This window comes from Chiloscyllium plagiosum, chromosome 7 (assembly GCF_004010195.1).
Source record: "Chiloscyllium plagiosum isolate BGI_BamShark_2017 chromosome 7, ASM401019v2, whole genome shotgun sequence".
Classification (NCBI taxonomy): domain Eukaryota; kingdom Metazoa; phylum Chordata; class Chondrichthyes; order Orectolobiformes; family Hemiscylliidae; genus Chiloscyllium; species Chiloscyllium plagiosum.
The window spans coordinates 97355079-97377916 of record NC_057716.1 but is presented as its reverse complement, the minus strand read 5'-3'; the positions used below and the strand labels follow the sequence as shown (position 1 = coordinate 97377916).

General features: G+C 42.8%; 1 protein-coding gene across 1 annotated transcript in view; it reads left to right on the top strand.

Moving 5' to 3' along the window:
• Positions 1–22838, top strand: part of LOC122551782 (contactin-associated protein-like 5) — a 1086426-nt gene that overhangs the window by 532820 nt on the left and 530768 nt on the right. The window contains exon 7 of the mRNA XM_043694246.1: positions 7371–7514. Coding sequence (XP_043550181.1) covers positions 7371–7514 — 144 coding nt within the window. The remainder of the gene's footprint in view (positions 1–7370; positions 7515–22838) is intronic.

The window sequence follows — 22838 nt, the reverse complement described above, 5'->3', positions numbered from 1 at the left end:
TACTCTGACCAATAAACGAAAGCATACCAAACGCCTTCTTCACTATCCTATCTACCTGCGACTCCACTTTCAAGGAGCTATGAACTTGCACTCCAAGGTCTCTTTGTTCAGCAACACTCCCGAGGACCTTACCATTAAGTGTATAAGTCCTGCTAAGATTTGCTTTCCCAAAATGCAGCACCTCTCATTTATCTGAATTGAACTCTATCTGCCACTTCTCAGCCCATTGGCCCATCTGGTCCAGATTCTGTTGTAATCTGAGGTAACCCTCTTCGCTATCCACTGCACCTCCAATTTTGGTGTCATCTGCAAACTTACTAACTGTACTTCTTAAGCTCGCACCCAAATCATTTATGTAAATGATAAAAAGTAGAGGACCCAGCACCGATCCTTGTGGCACTCCACTAGTCACAGGCCTCGAGTCTGAAAAACAACCCTCCATCACCACCCTCTGTCTTCTACCTTTGAGCCAGTTCTGTATCCAAATGGCTAGTTCTCCCTGCATCCCATGAGATCTAACCTTGCTAATCAGTCTCCCATGTGGAACCTTTTGTTTGATCGATTTCGAAAGGCAGGCTTGGTGGTAAACCTGGCTAAAAGTGAATTTGCCAAATCTCAAGTCAACTTCCTGGCCATTTTATTGGAAATGGACAAATGGCCCCACGAGATGCAAAAACGAAAGCAACTGGGGAAGTTGCCACACCGTCGACGTAAAAAGCAGCATTACGGCTCCTGGGATTGAATGGATTTTATCAAAAGTTTGTGCCGAACGTTAGCAGTGTGGCAGCTCCACTCACCAAATTGTTAAAAAAGGGCAAGAGGTTTCAGTGAACAGCGGACTATTAAAAGGCATTTGACAGCCTAAAAACTGTGTTAACCACTGCCCCAGTGTTAGCCACCCCAGATTACACCAAGCCTTTCATCGATGCCAGTGATGTTGGTGTCAATGCGGTGCTCCTGCAGGAGATAGAAAGACCCTTTTGGTATTTTCCCAGGAAGTTGAACATTCATCAACAGAAATATTCAATGGTAGAGAAAGAAATTTTAAGCTTGGTGGTGGCATTACAACATTTCAGTATCTATATTACTAGCAATGCATCTGAGACAATCGTATACACTGATCAGAACCCACTGACATTTATGGAAAAATTTAAGGACAAAAATGCCTGTTTAGGCAGTTTAAAATGATTGCTTAGATGGAGCTTGTTATTGCAGCCATTCAGTTTGACAATTGTGCATGTGGCAGGTCGAAAAAACATGAGTGTCGATGCGTTATCGAGATTCGAATGAGCTATGGAGGTGTTCAGTGGTGGGGGTGCCACCACCTAAGAGTTAAAGCCATAACTAAATCAGCCATGAACCCATTGAATGCTGACCCTGGCTTAAGAGAGAGAATTGCCTGCTCAGTGTATTCAATTTCATATAATCAAATTGCCTTGATTGGGACATTTTTAAATTCATTTGTGCGATGTGGGAATTTGTTGCCCATCCCTAGTTGACCTTGAGAAGGTGGTGGTGAGCTGCCTTCTTGAACAACATCAGTCCACCTGCTGTGGGTTGATCCACAATGCTGTTAGGGAGGAAATTTCAGGGTTTTGACCGAGCAACATGTCAACTCGACCATTCCAGTGTTCTGGGGAGAAAGTGAGGTCTGCAGATGCTGGAGATCAGAGCTGAAAATGTGTTGCTGGAAAAGCGCAGCAGGTCAGGCAGCATCCAGGGAACAGGAGAATCGACGTTTCAGGCATAAGCCTGACCTGCTGCGCTTTTCCAGCAACACATTCCAGTGTTCTGCCAATTGACTTATGACCTTCCACTTCGCGTCAATTTGAGCATGTCCAAATCATTACTGCTCTCAACTTCCCTCCCTCAATATCTCACTCCTCATTTCAGAAACTCAATTAAGACCAATTGTGTTCTCAGGTGATTGAGAAACAAGTTTTGTTTGTTTCTATAGAGTCAAGGGTTAGTGCTCAATCTGCACATCGGAAGCACCATCAGATTTTTAAAAAAATCATTCATGGGATGAGGGCGTCGCTGGCTAGGCCAGCATTTATCACTCATCCCTAATAGCCCAGAGGGTAGTTAAGTGTCAATCACATTGTTGTGGATTTGGAGTCACATGGAAGCCAGTCCAGGATGGCAGTTTCCTTCCCTGAAGGAAATTAGTGAACCAGATGGGCTTTTCCTGACAATCAACAATGGTCATTATTAGAATCTTGATTCGACATATTTATTGGGTGAAATACCAGTGGAGCATAAAGGAGGGAAAACTGCATCCTTTTTTCCCATTAGGTTTTTTAGGACAAGATTCAGGCTTGACAAGATTGAACAATTGGGCAATCCTTTCTGTGCTATAAAACCTGCAAAATTTACAGGAAGAAAAACAGAAGTTGCTGGGGAAGCCTGCTGGGACATTGTGGCCTCTGATATGGCAATGCCTGCTGGGACATTGTGGCCTCCGATATGGCAATGCCTGCTGGGACATTGTGGCCTCTGAAAGCACCTGTGAAGAGATATCAGAGTTTAGGTTTCAGGTCCAGTGACCCTTCCTCAGAAAGCTCTCTGATTTCTCTTCACAGACCTGCTCGGGTTTTCCAGCAACGTCCGTTTTTGTTTCTGATTTACAGCATCTGCAGTTCTTTCGGTTTTTATTAAGTCTTGCAGAAATGTTGACCCATATAGTTCTCAGCCAAATGTCCCAGCAGGCATTGCCATATCAGAGGCCACAATGCCCCAGCAGGCATTGCCATATCTGAGGCCACAATGTCCCAGCAGGCATTGCTATATCAGAGGCCACAATGTCCCAGCAGGCATTGCCATATCTGAGGCCACAATGTCCCAGCAGGCATTGCCATATCTGAGGCCACAATGCCCCAGCAGGCATTGCCATATCTGAGGCCACAATGTCCCAGTAGGCATTACCATATCGGAGGCCACAATGCCCCCAGTAGGCATTGCCATATCTGAGGCCACAATGTCCCAGCAGGCATTGCCATATCAGAGGCCACAAAGACCCCAGCAGGCATTGCCATATCTGAGGCCACAATGCCCCCAGCAGGCATTGCCATATCTGAGGCCACAATGTCACAGTAGGCATTGCCATATCAGAGGCCACAATGCCCCCAGCAGGCATTGCCATATCAGAGGCCACAATGTCCCAGCAGGCATTGCCATATCTGAGGCCACAATGTCCCAGTAGGCATTGCCATATCAGAGGCCACAATGTCCCAGTAGGCATTGCCATATCAGAGGCCACAATGTTCCCAGTAGGCATTGCCAAATCGGAGGCCACAATGTTCCCAGTAGGCATTGCCATATCAGAGGCCACAATGTCCCAGTAGGCATTGCCATATCAGAGGCCACAATGTCCCAGTAGGCATTGCCATATCAGAGGCCACAATGTCCCAGTAGGCATTGCCATATCAGAGGCCACAATGTTCCCAGTAGGCATTGCCATATCAGAGGCCACAATGTCCCAGCAGGCATTACCATATCGGAGGCCACAATGTCCCAGTAGACATTGCCATATCAGATTCTGGATCAATGGTGCTGGAAGAGCACAGCAATTCAGGCAGCATCGAGGAGCTTCAGCAAAATCGACGTTTCGGGCAAAAGCCCTTCATCAGGAATATCCTGATGAAAGGCTTTTGCCCGAAACGTCGATTTTGCTGAAGCTCCTTGATGCTGCCTGAATTGCTGTGCTCTTCCAGCACCATTGATCCAGAATCTGATTTCCAGCATCTGCAGTCATTGTTTTTACCCCATTGCCATATCAAAGGCCACAATGTCCCAGCAGGCTTTACCATATCTGTGGCCACAATGCCCCCAGTAGGCATTGCCATATCAGAGGCCACAATATCCCCAGTAGGCATTGCCATATCTGAGGGCATGATTTTCAAAATGTTGCCTGCTGAGCCCACTGGGGATTGTAGCCTTTGTTTTAGGATACTCTGGTGTAAATTGTACATTGAATGCTGAGGAAACAGTTACCCTAAAAAGGACATTGGTTCCAGCAACCTCTCCTCAGTGATGTTGAGTACCAAGACCCATTATCACAATCACAGAGTCACAAGTTTATGGTGCAGAAGGAGGCTATTCAGCCCCTTGTGCTTGCATTGGCTCTTAAGGTGACCACAGCAGAAAGATGACTGCTCCTGTGAACTACCTTAGGCAACATGGTAGTAGCTAAGTAATCTGTTAGGAATTAAAAGGAACGGTATTAACTGGGAGCCCTGGGACAGCCTGACCGCTTTTCTAATGCCACAAGGTCTTTTATAGCCACCTATATAGACAGATAGAGCCTTACTTTCACATCTCATCTGAAAAGTTGACATAGTGCTCCCTCAGTAAAGCACTCAAGTGTCAGTCTGGCATTTTATATAAAATCAAATGGGACTTCAACTGGGGACATTCTGATTCAAGGGTTAATGTGCTACCAAATGATCCAGAGGCAACACGCTGGAAATTAAGCATACCAAAACGGTTCAATTTCCTGACTTCAACATCCCAACTCAGGATAAGATAAAGTTCTGCTGGGATTATGAAGCACTTTGACAGATTAAATAAGGATAAAAATCAAACTACACAGCCTTATTTGAAATTGAAAGTTTCAGAGCGCTGCTCCTTCCTCAGACGTGGTATTGTAGGCAGGTATGAGAAACAGTATTATAAGCAACAAGTTAACAACTTTAAAACTGGTGCTCTTGTTGAATCTTTTAATCAGGTAAGACATGGACTGCTGGTTAAATTGCAAAATCCAGATTCCTTTCAAGTCTTTGTCCCTAGATAGGTTTTTTTCCATGTATAAGAGGTTATAGCTCGGGTTAGACAATGCAATTTAGGTGTGTCTTCCTGCTTCGAATCTGTCTATGCTTTAAGCTCAGGTCAGGATTTTTTTTTAGTTTTTTGACGGACTAAAAAACTGGTAGTCTTTTGTAGACCAGATTGTGTGTGTGCCTGTGTGTGTGTGTCCGTCAACATTCTCATAAAGCACAAACAGCACTGGGATTTACTTTGGCCACTGTTTAGGGTAAACACTAACCTGTTTAAACTGAATGCTGTAACGCTACTTGTGAAATAGCAGACTTTGAGATGAACACTTTTCTGTAAAATGCATTATTTGCAACTTAAATTTCTCTGTTTAATGCTTTTCAGTACATGTATTCGCCTTTTGTTGCTCATGATTGGAAACATTGCAAACTACCTTTATAAGGAGAAATTGGTTTTGATAGCAGGAGACTCTGAAACAGAAGGGAGTTGGCTGAAAACGCAGATAGTTGGGAGTTACTGGGGGAAGTGTGTGGAGGGGCTGGGGAACAAGGAGAAAGGTTGTTATTCTGAAAGATGTTTTGATGTGGAATAACTGGATGGATGGTGGAAGCAGATTCAATCGTAACTTTAAAAGGAAATGATAAGCACTTGGAAAGAGGAAAGTAAAGTACAGCTCAATGGGTTGAATGGCCTCTTTCTGTCATGTGCAGTTTATCCTCAAAAAAGAAACACTCTTTAAAGCCTTATGGTTGTTTGTCTTCATTTTATCTTTGGCTTGATGATCTAATGAAAGTATTGTTGAAGGTTTAAGGCAGTTAAATGTAAAAATAGCACTAAGGATTACGGACAAAAATATGATTAATAGCTGAAAGCTGACCTGCAAGTAACTGCACTCCCTTCTCACTGTCAAGCTCAGCAACTTCACTGAACCAACTCGTGAGATGATGCTTCAGCCTTATTTTATCAAAACAAAAGTCTCATAATACAATCATGGTTGCTCTCAACAAGTTTATTTTTTATTGCAAGGGTCTTGAAGCTGACAATGATTCTTAAGGGATTATGGTGATGTGGTAATTGTTGCTCTAGTTCATAAAGCAAGATAGAAAAGGATAGAACGAGAGCCCAGCCTTTGAACACCCTGACAGCTTTTATATATAGGTACAGGAATATGCACCTCTGACCCCAACAATTTCAGTCTGTTCCCACATATAAGAAAACAAGGGAATCCCTAATTATGTCCACCACCAAAATATAATTAAACATTCTCATAAAGCACAAATAACTCTGGGATTTATTTTGATCACTATATCAATTAAACTTTGATCTATTTAAAATAAACAATGTAACACTCCTTATAAAATAGCAGAATTTGAGATGAACACCTTTCTGTAAAATGCATTATTTGAAACTTAAACTTCTCTCTTTAATGGTTTTCAGTGCATAAATTCATCTTTTCATGCTTATGTTCAGAAACACTTCAAATTTCCTTTATAACCTTCAGTTTTGTTGTTTTTTACTGTGGTGTTTATCTGAGTGATAGCTAATCTACTAGAGACATTGGAAATTATTAAGGGGCTTGAGAGGGCTGATGCTGAGTAAATGTTTCCCTGGGTGCTTATTAAGGTCAGGGGTCACTATCTGGCCACCTAGGACGGAGACGAGTAGAAATTTCATACTTCACCTTTGCAACTCTTGACCCCAGAGAACTCTGCATGCTGTATCATTGAGTATATTTAAGACAGAAGTCAATAGGTGTTTCCCTCTTAAATGACTGTAGGCGTGGGGTTATATGCAGAAAGATGACGTTGATGTAGAAGGTCAACTAGAATATTGGTAAATGATGGAATAGGCTTGATGGGCCAAACGAATCACTTCAGCTCCTATCGCTGTTAGAGTTCCAACTGGAATTTAAACAGGGAGAAATTAAGAAAATAAGAATGAGACTCAGAGGATTTAGATTAGTGCATTCAACATCTGAAAGAACCTGTTATCAGTTTCCCCCCGAAAGTGTAAACCAACTTTTCCATCTCATACACTTTTCCAACACTCTCAGTTTTTATTTCAGATCTATTGACTGTTTACCTTGCAGCATAATCCAACAGAAAAGTCACGTGAATTGAATCCAAATGGCATATCTGAGCAAGTGTTTTGATTGCCAGATTCCTCCTTCATAACTTTGGCACTGCCAGACTCTTACACGATGACGGAGAAAGTGAGGTCTGCAGATGATGGAGATCAGAGCTGAAAATGTGTTGCTGGAACAGCGCAGCAGGTCAGGCAGCATCCAGGGAACAGGAGAATCGACGTTTCGGGCATAAGCCCTTCTTCAGGATTCCTGAAGAAGGGCTTATGCCCGAAACGTCGATTCTCCTGTTCCCTGGATGCTGCCTGACCTGCTGCGCTGTTCCAGCAACACATTTTCAGCTCTTACACGATGACGAATAGCAGTGATGCTGTGCACCGTAATTGTCTTTGCTGGCACACCAATAAATCAACTGAGATTGTTTTAATTGTTGATGAGACTGTGGTAGTTTTCTGCAGTGTCAGCAAATGTCTTAATCAGTGTAACTGTGTGCATCTTCTCCTTTGTTTTACAGCTGAGCTTTGGAGGGATTCCAATTCCAGGCAAATCTGTGACTTACCTGAGGAAGAACTTTCACGGCTGCATTGAAAATCTCTATTACAATGGAGTGAATATTATTGATCTGGCCAAGAGACACAAGCCCCCAATACATATCGTGGTAAGCTGTTAGAAACTAAGGTGATAGGGTAAATAGGACTGATAGTTTGAGTGAATGAGTGTGTGTAATCTATTAACATGACATGATTGCCTCAGCTAGTTTCCTGTGTAGGTAATAAAACTTGCCAAATTAGTTCTGAGGAAGGGTCAATCGATTCAAAATGTTAATCTGATTTGTCTCCACAGATGCTGCCAGACCTGCTGAGCTTTTCCAGTAATTTCTGTTTTTGTTTCTGATTTACAGCATCCATAGTTCTTTTGTTTTTTTTTAATTAGCTGACTTTATTGCAGTAAAAACTGCTTCGACCAATAAATGTGCCATTAATAGCTTATCTTGGCAGTGGTATGTCACAGTTTCCTCAGTGTAACAGAGCTATATTGGCAATATGCAATTTCAAATGCAACTTGGAGCCATGAATAATAATGGTGGATGCTCCAATATCCTTCTCACAGTGTTTTGGAATCTGTCAATCACTTTTCAATGGGCATTAAATGTGTGTTGGATAAATTTGCAGGTCAATACTATAGTTTGGTGTCTCTATGAGTACAATTTCCTGAGCTATCAAGTACTGGGATGGGACTTGCACCCAGAGATCCCAGCCCAGAGGCATGGATGCTATCCACTGCAGCAAGGGACCTCACACACATATCTTAGGCTTCAAAGTCCCCAGCTGCTGTTCTTGAGTATGCCCAATAGGTTTATTTAAGCAATTAATATTAGAAAGGGAATCGAGAGTAATTGGCAAAAGGCAGTAAAGGGCTTTGTCAAGTCAGCCATGATATAATTGAATGGCAGAGCACACTGATGGGCTAAATGGCCTGTTTCTGCTCCTATACCTTATACTGCTGCTTTTCTTTCCACGAATGATATGAACATTTTTTTTTAACCCAACCTCACTCACTGTTCAATTTTGTCCCATCAGATTTGCGTCTAGCAAGTTTTGAAAACATTTGTAGCTCAGGTTGAGGTTCTGAATGTGAGTTGGCTTGCTGAGCTGGAAGATTGGGTTTAAGACGTTTCGTTATCATACAAGGTAACATCATCAGTGAGCCTTCCATGAGTTTGCCCAATGTAGTGTTTGTTACAGTCCTTGCAGGACGTTTCTGCTCAACAGGCAGAAAACTAGCCACCAGGATACATGAACATCAACTAGCCACAAAAAGACATGACCCACTATCACTACAATCCTTACATACAGACAAGATAATCAGAGGGTTAGATAGGGTAGACAGGGAGAGCCTTTTTCCAAGTATGGGAATGGCAAATACAAGGGGACACAACTTTAAAGTGAGGGGAGATAGGTATATGACAGATGTGAGAGGTAGTTTCTTTACTCAGAGAGTAGTAAGGGTATGGAATGCTTTGCCTGCAATGGTAGTAGATTCGCAAAGTTTAAGTGCATTTAAGTCGTCATTAGACAGGCATATGGATGTACATGGAATAGTATAGGTGGGATGGGCTTCAGATTAGTACGACAGGGCGGTGCAACATCGAGGGCCGAAGGGCCTGTACTGCGCTGTAATATTCTATGTTCTATGTTCTATGAAGGACATCACTTTGACTGGGAAACACATCCATTCTTGGACAAGCCAAATAAAGACACGCATGAGAATTCCTAGAAGCATAGCATTCTAACCTGAACTCTATCAACAAACACATTAATTTGTTTAATATCCTCTGAGAAAAAGAACCAGAAATTACATCACCAAACACCCAAACAGGTCTAAACACATAAATAGAAAGTGTGACATAACACCAGTCCTTCACCGGAGGCTCACTGATGATATTACCTAGTATGGTGACGAAATGTCTGAAACCGAACCTTCCAGCTCTGCGAGCAAACCTTCATCCATATTTGAGTCTTTCACTGCTTCAGTAAAAAGGAAATAGAAAACAATTAATTGATATCACAATTTGAATTGCTACCACCATTCAATGCTAGCAAACCTGGTAGACGTTTTTTGATGAGGTGGCCAAGTGTTTAAATCAAGGGAGGGCAGTTGATGCTGTTTATATGGATTTCAGCAAGACCTTTGATGAGGTTCCACATGGGAAACTGATGAAGGTGAAAGCTCATGGGACCCGGGGTAACTTGGCAAATTGAATCCAAAGTTAACTTGGTGACAGGAGGCAGAGGATGGTGGTAGAAGGTTGTTTGTGGGAGTGGAGCCTGATGGGCAGTAGTGTAGCTCAATGATTTGTGCTGGATACCTTGTTGTTTGTGATATTCATAAATTATGTAGATGAGAATGTGAAGGTGCTGAAAAATAAGTTTGCGGATGACACAGAGATCGGCCTGGTGAGGAGGAAGGTACATCATTAGGTTACAGGAGGATAAGAATGGATTGGTCAGTTGGGCAGGTCACTCTTTCTTCAGGAATGAGGAAAGTGTGTCCAGCAGGATCGACGTTTCAGGCATGAGCCCTTCTTCAGGAATGAGGAATGACGTTGATTCCTCAATCCTGAAGAAGGGCTCATGCCCGAAACGTCGATTCTCCTGCTCCTTGGATGCTGCCTGATCTGCTGCGCTTTTCCAGCAACACATTTTCAGCTCTGATGTCCAGCTTCTGCAGTCATTCCATGTACACACCACCCTTCGTGTGAAAAAGTTGCCCCTTAGGTCCCATTTATATCTTTCCCCTCTCACTCTAAACCTATGCCCTCGTGTTCTAGACTAGCCACCAGGATACATGAACATCGACTAGCCTTACATACAGACAAGAAAGGACATCACTTTGGCTGTTTACCCTATCCATGCCCCTCATGATGTTATTAGCCTCTCTAAGGTCACCCCTCAATCTTCGATACTCCAGGAAAATCAGAGATTTACTTAAAATTGGTCGGTGTCTAAATAAGGAGAAAATAACATGCTAACTGTGTCAGATGAGGTTTATTAAGATGGAGCAGGAAAGCTTTTTGTTAAATTTATAAGCATTATTAGTGCAGTAGTGGAGCAGGTGGTGAACATTTTTTTTTCTCTTTGAGGTTAATATGGAGTAGGTCATTAGGAAAGCATTAACATGAGCCATGACTTGTCTGCTAAAGATCTCAGGCAGCTGCCAGAAATAGAGGACAAGAGCAAGCACTGATGTTTTGTTAAATATTTGTTCATGGGTGTGGATGTAGCTGGCTCAGCAAGCATTTATTGCCCATTCCTAACTTCCCAGAGGGAAGTTTAAGAGTCAACCACATTGCAGTGGACCTGGAGTCACATGTAGGCCAGAGCAGGTATGAATGGCAGTTTCTTTCCCTGAAGGACATTAGTGAACCAGATGGGTTTTTCACAACAATCATTTCATGGCCGTCATTAAGCTCTTAATTTCAGATTATTATTGAATTCAAATTCCATCACCTACTGTGCTAGGTTTTAAACCCAGATCTGCAGAATGTAACCTGGGTTCCTGGATTAATCTTCTGGTGATAACACCACTGAGGCATCACCTCCCCAAGATGGAAGATGCTAATAATGGCATTGTTCATCTTAACAATCATTTTCAGTGAGCTGAACAATTCTTTCTTCCTTTAGATCAGCCTTGCTTTCACCTAGTATTCTTTCTGTGCCCCTTTGCTTGTTAACCCTCAAGATCAGGAGAGTAAGAGTCTGTCTTGCCAGATCTCTTGCAATCTTCTTTTGTGTTCACTCCTCATTCACGCCAACTATTCTGACAAACAGCCCAGTGAAGGAGAACTTCATAGAATTGGGCATGCCAGACTCTAATGTTTTCCTGCTCTCCTATTTCCATATCCTGAATCATACATTCCTTCCCCTCAGTCAGCAGAAATCAGCGATGCATCTGACAGACAGGAACCAGACAATGGGAACAAATGGGTCTTTTTTTCTGAGCCACTGAATTCAGGTCATCCTTTTATAACATGATGTCTGCGTTCTTGTCCAACCCCGCATTATAGTAAAATTGCACTTGAGAGACAGCGCTTACAGTGTTGGCGATGGAATCGCATTGGAGCCAACACATGTTTTAACAGTTTGTGCTTTAGAAACAGTGCCCTGATTCGTCAATCACATAAGAGTGAATTCACATTAACAAACCACACATCAATGCAGAATGGCCTGGATACTCAATAAAGAGAGGGGTTTTTTTTGCATTTAAACAGAACAAAAGTTATGGGGACAAAGAAAGAATATGGCATTAATAGAGAAGATCGGGCATGTCATATTGAATGGTAGAGCTGGCTTGAAGGGCCGAATGGCCTATTCCTGTTCCTAGTTTCTATGCATCAATGTATATTTGGACTACTGCTTATGTACAGATTATGCCTGCATGGATGAAATAAATGTCTTTTTTTCTAAGCTTATTTCAAGAGGTTTTTGAAAGTGGATAAAACAGTAGCAAGGCAATTGCATACAGAAAGCATAGTCCCAAAGTGCAATTATTGACAGTTCTGTAAGTAATAGAGACGCAGCAAAAAGTAAGGTAAAGTACAATACCTAACCTCTGAACAGCAGAAGGTACAGAGCTTAGGTGGAGAGATTTACAAAGCAAGTCAAGGATTTTGAAATCGATGTGTTTGGAAATGGACAAATCCAGTAGAGATCAGTAAGGGTTAGAAATGAAAGACAAGTGGGATTTTCTAAGGGATAATGTGAGGAATAGAGCGTTGAATGGATAGGATTTATTTAGAGTAGAGTTCAGCAGATGGCAATAGTAAGAGGAAGTTAGAAGGGTCAACCTGGAATAAGGGAGCAATTTATTTTCCTTTTATTTCTCTCTTTCTGCAACTTGGAATGTTCATAAGAATTATTGCTTTATTGGAAATGACTAGCTGGTCAGCAAATGAGCACCCAACAGTAACGTTGCCCTCCCCGTACATGACATCACTTTCACCCCTGTTAACTCTACCATCAGCACCACTTCCACCCCCTTTGTAGGCGTCATCTCCTTTGGGGACGTCACTACTGACCCCATAACCACGCCCACTCTAGCCACTGTCGCCGCCCCCACCTTGAACTCCAGGTCCACTCCAGGTCCTAGCTTCCATTCCACCTTGAATTCCAGCTCCACTCCAGGTCCTAGCCCCCATCCCTGCCATGTCTTCACCATTCCCCCAGGCCTCCCCCTCACTGAGGACAAACGTTCAGTCCTCAGTAAAGGCCTCACCTTTATCCCTCTACTGTCCCAGATTAATAAGTTCAACACATGCTGCGACCTTGAACGTTTCTTCCACCGCCCCTGCTTCCGTGCCTACTTTTTAACCAAGACACCCGCCCACCCACCGAGGACCCCTTCTCTCACCTCCAACACACCCCATCCACCTGACACCCCATACTGGCCTGCTACTGGACCTTCACCTCTTCATTTCAAACTGGCACTGTGACATCGACCGCCTCAAACTGTTCAACTGCCGACCCACTCCAACCTCGCGCCCTCACAATGCATAGCCCTCCACTCCAATCCCAACCTTACCATCAAGCCAGCAGATAAAGGGGGTGCAGTGGTAGTCTGGCGCACTGACCTCTACACCGCTGATGCCAGACGCCAACTCGAAGACACCTCCTCCTACCGCTCCCTTGACCATGACCACACCCCTCCATCACCAAACCATCATCTCCCAGACCATACACAACCTCATCACCTCACCCACAGCTTCCAACCTCATTGTTCGGGAATGCCGCACCGCCCGATTCTACCTCCTACCCAAGATCCACAAGCCTGACCACCCCAGTCCTGATGAAGGGCTTTTGCCCGAAACATCGATTTTACTGCTCCTTGGATGCTGCCTGAACTGCTGTGCTTTTCCAGCACCACTAATCCAGAATCTGGTTTCCAGCATCTGCAGTCATTGTTTTTACCCCGTTTTAACCTATCGTCTCAGCCTGCTCTTGCCCCACTGAACTCATCTCCACCTACCTCCAAACTGTCCAGGAACTCCCACATATGTTCAGGACACCACCCATACCCTCCACCTCCTTCAAGACTTCTGTTTCTCAAGCCCCCAACATCTAATCTTCACCATGGACATCCAGTCCTTTTACACTTCCGTCCACCATGACCAGGGCCTCCAAGTCCTCCATTTGTTTCTCTCCCGACGTCCCCACCGGTACAATACCACTGACACTCTTATTTGTTTGGCTGAACTGGTCCTCACCCTCAACAATTTCTCCTTCCAATCCTCCCACTTCCTCCAGATGAAAGGGGTAGCCATGGGCACCTGCATGGGCCCCAGCTATGCCTGTCTCTTTGTCAGTTACGTGGAACAGTCCATCTTCCGGAGTTACACTGGCACCACTCCCCACCTCTTCCTCCGCTACATTGATGACTGCGTTGGTGCCACCTCATGCTCCCACGAGGAGGTCGAACAGTTCATCAATTTCAGAAACACATTCCACCCCGACCTCAAATTCACCTGGACTATCTCTGACACCTCCCCTCCCCTTCCTAAACCTCTCCATCTCTATCCACGAGGACCAACTCAACACTGACATTTTTTACAAACCCACCGACTCCCACAGCTACCTAGAATACACATCCTCCCACCCTACCTCCTGCAAAAATGCTATCCCATATTCGCATTTCCTCCGCCTTCACCACATCTTCTCCCAGGAGGACCAGTTCTACCACTGAACACACCATAGAGTCATAGAGCCATAGAGATGTACAGCATGGAAACTGACCCTTCGGTCTAACCCGACCAGATATCCCAACCCAACCTAGTCCCACCTGCCAGCACCTGGCCCATATCCCTCCAAACCCTTCCTATTCATACACCCATCCAGCATCTGCAGTCCTCACTTTCTCCTAGTTGATTGCAACCAACCTCATGCATGATGTGAAAAGTTATTTTCAGTGTACTGTAGAACCAAGCCCCTGAATATATCTATGCTGAGTTTATCCAAAAACTCTGCTCATTAAAGAAAGATGTTTGCAGGCGATATGATCATGTAATCATTTGCATTGAGTCTGGGGAGCACCTGATCGCTGCTCCTAGATACTGAGAAACTCTTTGATAATAGTTAATAGCTTCATCTGTTTGACAGTATGCATGAGCTTGGTTTTAGGATTATTCTGCATAGAATTATTCAAAATATTGCATTTCAATTTTTTTTCACTGCTGTTGTTACTTTCAAATCAGATAGTTTTTTTTTGCTATGTTTTGAGCTTTAAAGATTTATGCAGTTTGCCACATCTTCATCATCAGACAATTGTATTCTGAGCCAATACCAGGTCTGCCAAGGTAATACAATCTACCAGGAATAAGGGCTAAGGCATATGTGCCATACAAGTTCCACGGAACAAGGAAGACAGTTGTTCGTTTGATGCTTGACCTTAGCTCGTGACTGTACATATGTCGACAAACTGGAGAGTACAGATGTCATAACATTAGAATTCAGACTTTGCCAGTGCAAAAAAAATCTTGTGTTTACTTATCTTGAGGATAGAAATGTTGTAAAGTGTTTTGTCTATAATAAACCATTTTGAGATTCAGTGATTGTCACCATGAAGGTGATAAAACAATGCCATTTTGAGCACAGACAGTCAAGAAAACATTCATACGACAATTAAACAGTGGATCAATTTTGATGCTTCTTATTGGGGGAGGACTGTCACCATAGAAATGGGAAGAAAACCTCCTATTCTCTTCCAAACAGATTTTAATGCCCACCCAAGCAAACAGACTCAACCCTGGATTAAATAATTATGCAAATCTGATGTAAATTATCTATTTAGTTTAGTCAAGAATGGATTCAAATATGGATCGTGCCTGAGCTAGTAGAAAGCTAAAAGTGTATAAATCATTATGGGTCAGAGAGAGTTGTTAGTGGTCATGTCATGGGGCTAATATTCCAAATCACAGGTGGATGTGAAAAGGTTATTTGTGGCATAATGATAATCATAGAGTCATACAGCATGGAAACAGATCCTTTGGTCCCCAATTTGTCCATGCCAACCAAGTTTCCCAAACAAAACTAGTCCCACTTGCCTGTCTTTGGCCCATTTCCCTATAAACCTTTCCTGTTCAAATGTCTTTTCAATGTTGTAACCATACCTGCATCTAATACCGCTTTTGGCATTCATTCCACATACGAACCATCCTCTTTGCAAAAATGTTTCCCCTCAGGTTCCTTTTAAATCTTTCTCCTCTTGCCTTGAAAACATGTTCGCATGTTTTAGACTGGCGTGGGGAAAAGGCTTTGGCTGTTCACCTCATCTCTGCCCCTCGTGATTTTCTCAATCTCTACACGGTCACCCCTCAACCTCCTACATCTCCAGCGAGAAAAAGTCCCAGCCTATCCAGTCTCTCCACACAACTCAAACTCTCCAGTCCTGGTACCGTCCTGGTAAATCATTCCTACACCCTCTCTAATTTAACAATGCCCTTCCTATAGCGGGGTGACCAGAACTGTGGTCAAAAATGGCCTTAGCAATAATGCAACTTTCAAAAAAAATGTACCTGAACCTCTAGGTCTGTCTGTTCAACAACACTCCCCAGGATCCTGCCATTAACTGTATTAGTCCTGCAGTTGTTCATTTTACCAAAATGCAATACCTCACATATATCCAGATTGAAACCCATCTGCCACTCCTCGGCTCATTCGCCCAATTGATCAAGAACGCTTTGTAATCCTAAATAACCTCCTTCAGTGTACACCATTCCACCAATTTTGTGTCATCCACAAACTTACTAACCATGCTTCCTAAAATCTCATCCAAATCATTACTGGTAAATTGCCTACTTTCAATAGAGGAATATGAAGGCACTCACATTCAAAGTAGGACAAATACAAATTCAGTGAATACTTGCTGAGCTGAACTGTATTGGATTGTTTGATTATGTTGATGCAAATAACCTTCTGCTTCAGGAAACAATAGCACAGAATGTGCCAAATCTTGGATAAGAGGATTCCTGATTATGTTGATGGGTGACCTTTCTGAAATTGCTGCTGCTTTCAACTTCAGCTTCATTAGCACAAATAGCAACAGACCTTGAACAAACAAATTCCTTTTCCCCAGATGCCTGGTGGATAGGTCACTGCTTTGGTACTGAATGTGATTTCCAGTCATAAACAACCTCCTGTAATCGAGGCATAATTTTATATTTTTCTTGAAGAAAAATTAACATCAAGCCTGATGAATAAGCAGAAACGTCATATGCTCTCCCAGAAAGTGCAATGGTATGCCCTTTTGGTGATGAGTCCTTGTATCTCCTCTCTATGGATCACTCTCTGAGGTTGCTTTTTCCTTTTAGATGATAAAAACCTGCCAAATTGAATGCTTAGGTTGCAGCTTTCAGTAGGTGTTTGTAAATTGTGAATTGAATGTGTTTATGTGTACAAATGATTGCTAGTAGTTTGATGCCCACTGAAATTGCCAAGTTTGCACCCTGTTTCTCTATTGGATTTCATGCCAGTTAAAGTCCTTATTTATGTAAATACTTCTAGACAGTCAGAAAACAATAAATAACATAGGCAGGGATTCTTGCAATCTGTCCATTTGGTTCCCATTCCAAAAATGTCATGTCTCTTTTTCATATCTTTCAATCCATTCTTTGTTCTTAATGGAACTATTGGGTGAGGAAGTAGCTGAATACTACTTCTCGCGATTTGAAGTACAGAACCTCTAACTCGCCTGTGATCTGACTTGACTTGCCCCTGAGTGGAAAACCCATCCTGACCTGAGCTGAGTATCCCACAAGCTCACCCAGGATCTGATCCGATTTCACAATCCTATCCGCCTACTGTGCCACCAGTTGCCAATCGACCCAGCTATGACCCCATCCTTTTGTCCAATTACCTCTCTGCATTTATCCACCAAGCTGCCTATCAGCTCTCCTCACCCATTTAGTACTTTGAGATGTGATGTGGAGTGGACTGGAGTGAATAAAGTCAAAAGTCACACGACCCCAGTTTATAGGAGAAAGTGAGGACTGCATTCCTGATGAAGCGCTTATGCCTGAAACATTGAATCTCCTGCTCCTCGAATGCTGCCTGACCTACTGTGCTTTTCTGGCAATACACTCTTGACACCAATTTATAGTCCAACAGGTCCATTTGAAATCACAAGCTTTCAGAGTGCTGCTCCTTCATCAGGATCCTTCTTCACTTCACCGGATGAAGGAGAAGCTTGTGATTTCAAATAGACCTGGATTGTAACCTGGTGTTGTGTGATTTCTGACTTTGGGACATTCAACCTCTTTCCAAAACATGATGTAGCTTTTGCAGAGATTCCCTTCACTGCTGCCTCTGAGAGTTCCAGCATGGAGTGAGTAATCACAGCCTCTGGAGGATGTTTGGAAAAAAAATCTCGGGTGGAGTTTTGTAGATTGCTTTTGGTCAGGTTGATGTCAGAAAGAGGTGCTTCAAAGCTAATTATAATATTTGAGCCAGTGTCTTTTAGTGAAGTAATTTTTACCTGGAGTATAGGTGATTCCAGTTTCATACCAACCTGCACACTTATCCTCAGAAGTGGCCTGGCAAGTTATTCAAAAGGAAGACCAGGAAGGTTTATGAGACAAATAAGCTTTGATCAAATAAAATCTGTAATTATAGAAAGTGTGTCTTGAAAATCAACTTTATAGTCAAGGCATACAATAGCGAATATAATTGTCTCTTGTTAAGACAATTTTAATACTAATTGATTGGATCTTAATTATTACCTTTATTTGCTCATGGGTAGCTTTGTGCTAAACAAGGATAATATTCAGACTCTGATTGGTGCAAGTACATTGCTCACTGATTTTCCAGGTGAATCCCTAGACCTCTCCTTTTCGCCTCCACCTTGTCTATTCCTGCCTCAAAGTGTTCTGAGGAAGCATTACACCTGAAATGTCGACTTCTGCACCTCCTGATGCTGCCTGGCTTCCTGTGTTTTTCCGCAGGCCTCCTGCCTGTCTGCTATGGATTCCAGCATCTGCAGTTTTCTTGTCTTTCTCAAAGTGTTCTACCTCATACTCCTGAGTTGCTCACTTATATCCTCTGTACAAGCTGCTGTCACAGGAAGCCTACATTAACCCCTCAGTCTACATGTACCTCCTCCTCCATGGTTCCATTATACAACTTCATTGCCCAGTCCTGTACTTTCTTATGTGATTTCCCTCTCCCCCATTGCTCTTTCACTCATTCTAAAGGTGCTTTACTACATTCCTTATTTTCATTTTCTCATGGGGAGTGGGCTTTGCTGGCAAGCAAGGCATTGGTTGTCCATCAAAAACTGCCCTTAAGTATGAGGGGCTTTCTGGGCCAATTCAGAGGGCATTTAAAAGTCAACCACATTGCTGTGGGCCATGAGCAGGTAAAGATGGCAGATTTCTTATACAGTAGCGCCTCGACATTCGCATGACCCCATTCACGAACAAGTTGGTTTACGAACAGGATTGTAAGTAAAATTTTGCTTCAACGCCTGTACGAAATTCAAGGTATGAACGAAGGTACAAACGCAAAAAGCCCGTGGTTTCATTGTCATTGTTCTGCTTTGCTACGCACGCTGTGAACGCAAAAGCTCTCGGGCCCCATGTGTTCGTCTTTGGCGCACGCGCGCTGTGAACATCCAACGTCCAAGCATTCTTACGCTTTTTTTTGTTTTTTGCATTAAATTAGCTCTCATTATGGCTCCCAAGAAAGTAAAAAGTGCTAGTGTTAGTGCTGTTAAGAAGCCTAAACGTATTACTGTAGAAACGAAGAAGGAAATAATAGCTAAACACGAGAATGGTGCTCACGTATCTGATCTCGCTAAGCAGTACGACATGGCGAAATCAACTATCTGTACTATCCTAAAGAACAAAGAGGTACTAAAGGTAGCTGACGTGGCTAAAGGAGTGACTATTTTAACGAAGCAAAGGCCTAAATTGTTAGACGAAGTTGAAAAATTATTATTAGTTTGGATAAATCAAAAAGAACTTGCTGGAGATAGTGTTAACGAGACTATAATCTGCGAGAAGGCTCTACACATACACCGTGATTTGTTGGTGACACTGCTGAGTACAAGTACTGCTAGCGTTGAAGAATTTAAAGCCAGCAGAGGCTGGTTTGATAAATTTCGTCGACGAAATGGAATCCATCGTGTAATAAGGCACGGAGAAGCGGCTAGTTCGGACAAAAAGGCAGCGGAGGACTTTGTGAAGGAATTCAATAAGTTTGTCGAAGATGAAGGTTATGTCTCACATCAAGCTTTTAACTGTGATGAAACTGGACTTTTCTGGAAAAAAATGCCCAAAAGGACCTATATAACGCAAGAGGAGAAGGCACTACCAGGCCACAAACCAATGAAAGACACGTTAACGCTTTTATTGTGCGCGAATGCAAGTGGGGATTGCAAGATTAAGCCTCTATTAGTCTACCACTCTGAAAATCCTCGTGTTTTTAAATGCAATAATGTGTTGAAGGCTAAACTCTCGGTAATATGGAGGGCGAATAGCAAGGCTTGGGTCACACGAATGATTTTTATGGAATGGTTGACGGAAGTTTTTGCACCAGCTTTCAAGGAATATCTTGAAACAAATAATTTGCCACTTAAGTGTCTTCTAGTAATGGACAATGCTCCTGCCCATCCTCCAAATTTGGAAGAAGACTTGGACATTGAATACGACTTCGTAAAAGTAAAGTTCCTTCCTCCCAACACCACTCCTCTCATCCAACCATGGACCAGAATGTCATTGCAAATTTCAAAAAATTATATACGAAGGCTCTGTTCGCCAGGTGTTTCCAGGTCACCAACAACACAGATTTGACCCTTGGTCAGTACTGGAAGGACCACTTCAATATCCTCCACTGCATAAGCCTTATTGATAAGGCATGGAGCGAGGTCTCTTTCCGTACATTGCAGTTGGCCTGGAGGAAACTTTGGCCAGCTTGTGAACCTGAGAGAGACTTCAAGGGTTTTGAGGAGGAGACATCAGGAAATGTAGTGAACGAGATTGTGACCCTGGGCCAAAGTATGGGCTTGGAGGTCGATGAGGATGATGTGGTGGAGCTGGTGGAGGACCACAGACAAGAACACAGCACAGAAGATCTTGTTGAATTGCAACAGGAGCAGGTGAAGGTTATGCAGCAGGAGCATTCTGGAGAGGAGGAAGACGAGAGGGAAGATGTATCAAGTGGTCAAATCAAAGACATTTGTAGCAAATAGAGTGAAGTGCAGGCTTTTGTTGAGAGGCACCAACCTAACAAAACTGTGACCAACAGAGCAGTGAACATTTTAAATGACAATGTGATGTCCCATTTTCGGAAAGTTCTGCAACAAAGAAAAACACAAGTTTCTCTGAATCATTTTCTTGTGGCATCACCAACCTCCAAGAGACAAAAAAGAGAAAAGACTCCAGAAACATCTGAACAATGGGAAAATTGATTCAGTTTGCGAACTTTTCGGTTCACGAACCGGGTCCCAGAACGGATTAAGTTCGTGAGTCGAGGCGCTACTGTACCAAAGGACATCAGTGAAGCAAATGGGATTTCACAAAAAAAATCATGGTAGTTTCATGGTCACTATTGTCTTACAAAGAGTCATAGAGTCATACAGCACAAAAACAGATCTTATGGTCCAACTCATCCATGCCAACCTGATTTCCTAACCTAATCTAGCCCCACATGTCAGCACTTGGCCCATATACCTCTAAACCCTCCCTAATTATGTACCCATCCAGTTGCTTTTTAAATGTTGCAATTGTACCTACCTCCATCACTTTCTCCAGCAGCTAGCTCCATATATACACCACCCTCTACTTGAAAAGATTGCCCCTCAGGTTCCTTTTAAATCTTTCGCCTCTCACCTTAAATTTATGCCCTCTAGGTTTGGACTCCTCTACCCCGGGGAAAAGACCTGGACTATTCATCCTATCCACATGATTTTATAAACCTCCATTAGGTCGCCTCTCAGCCTCCGAAGCTCCAGGGCCTATTCAGCCTCTCCCTGCAGCTCAAACCCTCCAACCCTGGCAACATCCTTGTAAATCTTTTCTGAACCCTTTCAAGCTTTAAAACATCTTTCCTCAGGCAAGGAGACCAGAATTGAACACAATATTCTACAACTGGCCTCACCAATGTCCTATATAGCCTCAATGTGATGTCACAACCCCCAAACTCAATGCACTGACCAATTTAAGGCAAGCACGCTAAACACCTTCTTCAGCACCCTCTCTACCTGAGACTCCACTTTCAAGGAACTATGCACCTGCACACCTAGCTCTCTTGTTCAGCAACACTCCCCAGATTCCTAAAAATTATTGTATAAGTCCTTCCCTGACTTACCTTACCAAACTACAATACCTCATATTTATCTGATGAAACTCCATCTGCCACGTTTTGGCTCTTCAGCCTAACTGAACAAGGTTCGTTGTACTCTGAAGTAACCTTCCCCACTGTCCACTACACCACCAACTTTGGCGTCATCTGCAAACTTATGACCCATACCTCCTATATTCACATTCACATTAATATAAATACTGACCTTTGCTGCACATCCATCGGTCACAGGCCCCCAGTCTGTGTGAATGTCTGAAAGGGTTAATATTGAGGATTGCCTTAAGCACTGCTCACTATGCTGATTCCATATGGGCTTGAACTGCATCTTGAAGGAACGAGCATCCAACCCTCCTCTTATCACAATTTCTATCACATCAAGATAACCTGTAAGTTGTCAGCAATATGCAACACAATACATACTTGCATTTGGAACAATGACAGGAGAACTAGGTATATAAGATGCTAAATGGATTGACAAAACACAAAATCCTCTACGGATACATTTTGATATTCAATGGCCATCTAATGTCTCTGGCAACATTTTCACTCTTGACTGAGATGAGACTGAAAGACATTATCAACTTACTCAGCTGCGATTCTGAGAGTAGATAGTGGGATCAATGGGATGGGAATTTTAAAATTGGCATTGGAATCAAAGGGCAAGGGAGGTTTACTCAACATCCTTTAAATCACTCTGTTCTTTAGTTAATGCTGTTGGAAGCAGTAATTCCTTTTTGTTATTAAGCATGAGCTCAGGTAAAGGCATGTTGACTCCTTGCCATGATGTATTAATGGAAAATGCTGTCAAGAGTGCTTAAAAGCTGTACTTCTCATTCTCAAAAGATAAGTAATAAGAACTATATAATGCAAGGTTTGGCTGGCACCCAAAAGTGCTCTAATTTATTTTCAGAAGATGCTTTAATTGCAGCTAAGAATTACGCTGGTCTTGGTTAATACAAGTGACAGGGGCTACCAACAATGAGATTTCAATTTCACAAAGAATGACATTCATTGTGATCCCATTCAAAAGCTCATAGTTACAACTCTCTGTTCCCGGTAAATGCATATTTTCACCTGGTAACCACTGCTGGATGCTCCCTTCAATTTATAATAATAGACCTCAGCCACATGTA